Here is a 5636-nt window from a genome sequence, read left to right as displayed (position 1 = left end):
TCTGAGTATTTATTATTGAAAGTACTTTCCATTGTGAACATCTACAGCTCATGTTTTGGAATAACCTCTCCCTTAGTTAGCTTCACCAATTTCGAACACTTTTCGAAGCTGTCACAGGCGGCACGCTCGAATTTCATGGGTATTTCATCCCATTTTTTTTTAGATAACCGCTTTAAACTGTTCCAAGTTGGAGATCTTGTAATCAGTAAGCTTCGACATCATGTAGGAACCTTGGCTGCCATTTATATTTATCCAGGAAATTTGTCAACAAAGCCTACGCAGTGAGATAACGCACCCTGACAATTTTTGACGGGCGTTTGTAGGCACATGAAGCCTTTAGTGCCATTTCACTATCAGAGAAAAAGCAAATATTTATGATTTCTCTTCAATCGTTTACATATTCGATTATTGGGTAAATGCTCTGCTTTTTGATATCTGTACTCCAGGACCGAAGATTCGCTCATCAGTTTTTGAACCGATTTTCGAGCCATCCATGAAGAATCGAAGGCTGAACCGTTGACCCCTGACGAACCATAAAACTTCGCACTCACAGTCGGAACGCGATGTTTCACGTACCTTGTGGGGAATAGGTTTCATCCAGTCTTCGTTCATACTCGTCAATGGCCCTCTTTTGAAGTATTACAGAATACTCTGATAACTAAAAAATCAGCCACTAAGACATTTTAAGACGTTTGAGCCGCAAAGCACTCCTTTGCGCTTCTAATTCCACATATTGATGTAAAGGCGAAGGGAGCGTATGTTTTGTACGGGAGTATAATCGATCTATCTAAACGCTATTTACTTATATTTAGCGTTTCAATTTTGTTTATGTGCAATCCAACACATTATTTGTACTAACACGCCGAAATCACTTCCGAAACCAGTTGAAACTTTATAAGTGTTTCCCAACCGGGGGTCCGCGGCCGGCAAGGGGGCCGCGAGGCTCAGGGGGGCTGCTAAGCTCTAGGTAAATTTGACGGGCAACTAAAACTTGTTTCTAGATGTCTCTGTGAAAACCGCTTTTTTACTCTTTTGCGCGTTAGGACCACGACGTGAAACAAATTATACTTGCAGGACGATATGATATTGAAAAACGCAGCCTCGTACCACAAAATCTGTATCTGAATTCCTTTTGGGGGACCGCGGAGCTCTTTGTGCTTGACAAAGGGGGCCGCGGAGCTCTTTGTGTTTAGCAAGAGGGGCCACGGAATCAAAAAGGTTGGAAACCACTACTCTATAACAAACGTAAGTTTTTTACGTCCTATCTAGATCATCGCATGCTTTGATTATAGCGTCACGCACGAATCAACTAAGCCGATTTTTGTACCCTTTTCACAGTTACTGTTTTGCTAATTGTTATCACTGAAACCTTTTGAAAGCTCTTAAGCCTCTTTACACGTGCTTTGTGTTCAATTTGAATAAGAACCAAGCAATGATATGAATTTAACAAAGCAAGATTTAGTTTTTAAATTAACTTGTGAAATTATGTACACCGCTGAAAAAGACCGAAACACGAGAATCTAAAAGTTTAAAAACTCCATTAAACTGTGGTTTCAGTTGTTGTAGCTTTTTAAAAATAATTCACGTTAAAGCCACTTGGTTTCAAAAAAGTATAAATGAATCTACTTGCCTTATTTTTACTGGAGTGGAGATATTATCATCATAGGTTTTTCCGTTTACTCCTCTCGAAGACCCGGATAATATTCTTTGTAAGCTTTGCGAGCATACTCGCATGTATTCTGATTTTCGGTATTGCATAGATTCATGTTTTTTTCTGATGGATTTATACACGAGTATGTATTACAAAACCTTCAACGTTAAACAGGATATTTTTTATCCATATACGCCACCTTCAAGGGCTGTGTTTTTATTTATGCTACTATCCTATCAGTCCCAAACTAACTTTCCCAAAGGGCATCTTCCCCAGTCCAGACCGTCGGTAGGTGACTCCGTCCAAACACCGTACTTTTTGGGTTGTTTCGGCTGGTTGTTATTCGCAATATTCTCACCGATAGCCCTCATCACGTCTTCAAGTGTATATACTTTAGATTTCTCTTGTTTGCGAGAACCTGCACGCTTAGGAGTAGAAGTTTTGTCGTTGCAATAGTCCGTCTCTTGCTCGATATGTCCATCGTCAATAACTGCCAGGTGATTAGTAGTGTACTTGTCCATCGCAGTTTCAAGACTTTCTATTTGAGATAATTTTAGGTGCGGTTCTGCTAAAGCTAGCATACTGCGAAAGAAATATGTTCTAAAATAAAAGTTAAACAATAAATTTAGTCACTAATAACTCACATAGGCAAAATTTCCTTAGTGTATTTATTCACGTTCAACACTCGCTCGATCAGATAACTCCTGGAGAGTCGCAAATGCCACGGACAATTTGCGGACATACCAATGATGATGGTATTTTGGAGATCAACTCGCAGCTTGTTTTCGTAAATTGCACGCACCGTGCCGGACATTTTCTTGGCGTACTCTCGCCGAACGTGGCGGTGCGATTGTTCGGGAAGACTTTTGATAATTTTCTTAAACTTTTTCAGCAGACGGAAAGCTAGTGCAACCTCGATTGCCCAAAACTTAGCTCCCAACCTGCGCTCGTTGGATTGCTGATCATCTTCGCAGATCTCGATCAACTTCTCCAGATAGGTCTGAACATAACCTCGCGCTACCAACATCTGGAAAAAACGCTGATGAATGCTGGCCAACCCCTGGGTGTTTCCTTTAACTGGGGCTTCGAACATATACTCGCAGCTGAGGAAGGCATCACAAACAACCGCAACCGTTTCCGAAGATCTGGGCAGTTTCATCGTTTCCGATAGGTAACGAACAATTTCAAATACGATCATGCTCAGTTGGTCGATTTTGTTGGCACGAGAATGCTCCTGAAGCAATCGAAACTTGGGAGGGGCAAGTTTCTTCTCCGCGGCGCTCATTGTTTGAGCTCCCTTATGGATGGCATTAGTTACAATATCATAGATGTTGGCAATGTATTTGAGGTCGCACTCGTGTTTGCATGCCAGTGTGCCGTTACGTATTTGGCTGATTTCACAGCTTTGCAGCTGTTGCAGCTCACGCTGCCAGTAGCAAACTTTTAACCAATTCATGCAGTAGTCGGCCGACCTCCGGAAAACGTCAATCGAAATCGTTACCGAACTGTGGGCGCACAGGTGCCTCAGTTCAACCAGAAATCCTTCGATGCCTATCTCTTTCACTCGATTGGCAATGCTACCTTTGCGTCCGGCTCCGCTCTGTTGGTAACTTTCCGTGAGGTAGTTGATGAACCGCGTAAAAGCACCAGAATATAAATGTTTAATGTCTGCACCATCCTTACCGCTCGTATTGCTTGGGTCCTGCTGTCGGCGTGTATCGAAAATTTGCACCTCCAGTATTGCAGCGGTACACAACACACTAACCGGGGTACAGCGGTTCAACCGCACGTTCCAAACCTTCATCGATTGAAGAGCTGCTTCCTTCGCGTCGATGTCAGATTTTTCTGTCGCGAATATGCCATTATAAACTTGCACAAACTCTTCTCTGTAAAATAGATGACCAAAAATTAACCGAATTAACAACAAATTTACTAAACGCACCTATCTTTCCATGCCGATATATGCGAAACTTCGCGGCGTTTCAAGTCAATATTACTGGCAGGAAAGTCTTTTGGTATAGTGTCTATGTCCATACTTCAGCTATGAAATGTAACAAGCGAAGAAAAAAGTAACAAATTTAGGAAATTTCACTATACTATCGCTATAAATCAACTACAACTTGCTTTATTTTGACTTATACACAACTAGCCGAAAAAACAAACATCTCTGAACAGAAGCACGTGCCGTGCAGTTACGTGACGCACACATTCGCAAAAGCTGTCAAAAGTCAACGTACACGCTAAAATTACGATACCCATCATACTGAACGAATATAGATATCCTAAAGATTATAACATAATAATTTAAGGCCCAAATACACACACGGCGGAATGACGCCTTCTCCATGCAAAATGGAAGGCGGGATACCTGTATAAACAAAAACCATAAACGGATTATAATCCATATGGTTCAACGATAACTCATATGGTCGTGACTATAGCCCGAACTAGTTGTTAGGCACATTTTATGGTTATTGATTATACGGGTAGCGATCACGCCTTCTATTCTGTATGGAGAAGGTGTCATTGCACCGTGTGTGTATTTGCGGCTTTAGCAAATTTCTTTACTCCACTGGGTCAGTGCTCACCCACTGGAATTAGTCGAGGGAATGCCTTTTCCTATCTCTCGCTGTACATTTGATCTGTAAAGCCTGTATTACACTCTTTGACCAAGCGTCAAATATTTGGTACTTTTTGACAGATAAAAATTTGGTCAAATATAATTGTTTGTCACTCTCCAATTTTAACATGGGGCAAACATGGGCAAACAACAACCATGATGTCAAATAAATTTGACCATTATGTCAGAAGGTCAAATATTTGACCATTAGACAAAGAGTGTACTACAGGCTTAATCGAAGATACGAAAACGTCAAACCTGATACAAAAACATCAATGTCGGTCGGATTGTTTTCATTATTTTGCTGTTTCGGTTGGGATTTACTTCCCAAGAAACATTTTTTGGCTAAGCAAACGTTTTTAAAACTAACAAATAATGGCGTGGAGTATTTCATAAGTTTTTTGAACCTTAATTTTTTGCTTGTTCAGCTGATAAATCAACCTGAGCGTTGTAGCAATCCGTTTCACCTGTATGCAGACTTTATTCAGCTGTATTAAAATTATCAGCTGTTTTATTCTTATATTTTATTCATATATTTTATTCTTATATTTTATTATTATCCAAAAAACTGATGTAATCTAAGTAAAAAACTCTTTATAAATTATATACCTATATGCTTTCCGTTCGAAAATAAAGGAACGACGAGATTTTTGTATTTATTGGCCCTGACGACTCTGTTGATATTAGTTTGGTTTTTACTTGCGAAAGTGAAGGAAGGGGATATTTTTCCTTTTGTTTTCACACATAAATTGACAATTGCATATGAGAACTCGCGTAGGTGCGAACTGCCTCAAAAATCTCTTTTACTTGTGTCAGGGCCAATAGACTCTCTCACCGAATCTCTTTAACCTCACTCTCCTGACAGTTTGTGGTAACTTTGTTTACGTTTTGGACTTTGTGTTTTTTTTTTCTGATGGAGCAATCGTGCGCTTAGTGGAAATGCTGCTCAATTTATAATTGTTCTTAGTGTACTGGCACCTCACGTACAACATTTAAAGAACATTTTGATCACAATTGAAAAGATTCGCTATAATTGAGAACCAAACTGCATCACCCGGAGGTAAACAAAGTTACCAGTAGCTGTCAAACTCAGGTGCGTGACGTCACCGTGCGATGGTCTATAGCAAACACAAGCAAGAAAACAGAGAAGAGCAAAAACATAAGATTTGACGTTTCTATGTTATACTCGATGTTATAAGTCAGAGCACATCCTGAATCCAGGGATACCAGATGTGCAGATTTGCAAAACGCAGATTTTTAGAGTCCGTGTGCAGATTTTTATTGATTTGCAGATATTCACAGATTTTTCATAGTTTCTGCAGATTTTTGTCAGAGTCTCCTTATATTTGCGCAGTTTTTCTCCAA

At 40.1% G+C, this 5636-nt stretch overlaps 1 protein-coding gene across 2 annotated transcripts; it reads right to left on the bottom strand.

Moving 5' to 3' along the window:
• Positions 1-1703: 1703 nt before the first annotated feature.
• LOC129724964 (uncharacterized) lies at positions 1704-3829 on the bottom strand. Of its 2 annotated transcripts, XM_055680282.1 has the most exons (4): positions 3776-3829; positions 3594-3692; positions 2296-3537; positions 1704-2233 (listed from the first exon to the last, which is right to left on the bottom strand). In XM_055680282.1, the coding sequence occupies exons 2-4, from the start codon at positions 3683-3685 to the stop codon at positions 1888-1890; spliced, it is 1680 nt and encodes a 559-aa protein (XP_055536257.1). In that variant the 5' UTR covers positions 3686-3692; positions 3776-3829; the 3' UTR covers positions 1704-1887. The 2 variants fall into 2 exon arrangements, with proteins under 2 accessions (XP_055536257.1, XP_055536256.1); XM_055680281.1 differs by having other exon boundaries at positions 3594-3829.
• Between the last annotated feature and the right edge of the window lie 1807 nt (positions 3830-5636).

Source organism: Wyeomyia smithii, chromosome 2 (genome assembly GCF_029784165.1).
Source record: "Wyeomyia smithii strain HCP4-BCI-WySm-NY-G18 chromosome 2, ASM2978416v1, whole genome shotgun sequence".
In the NCBI taxonomy this organism is placed as follows: Eukaryota; Metazoa; Arthropoda; class Insecta; order Diptera; family Culicidae; genus Wyeomyia; species Wyeomyia smithii.
The sequence above is the reverse complement of the archived record's forward strand: the minus strand, read 5'-3'. Positions and strand labels throughout refer to the sequence as shown.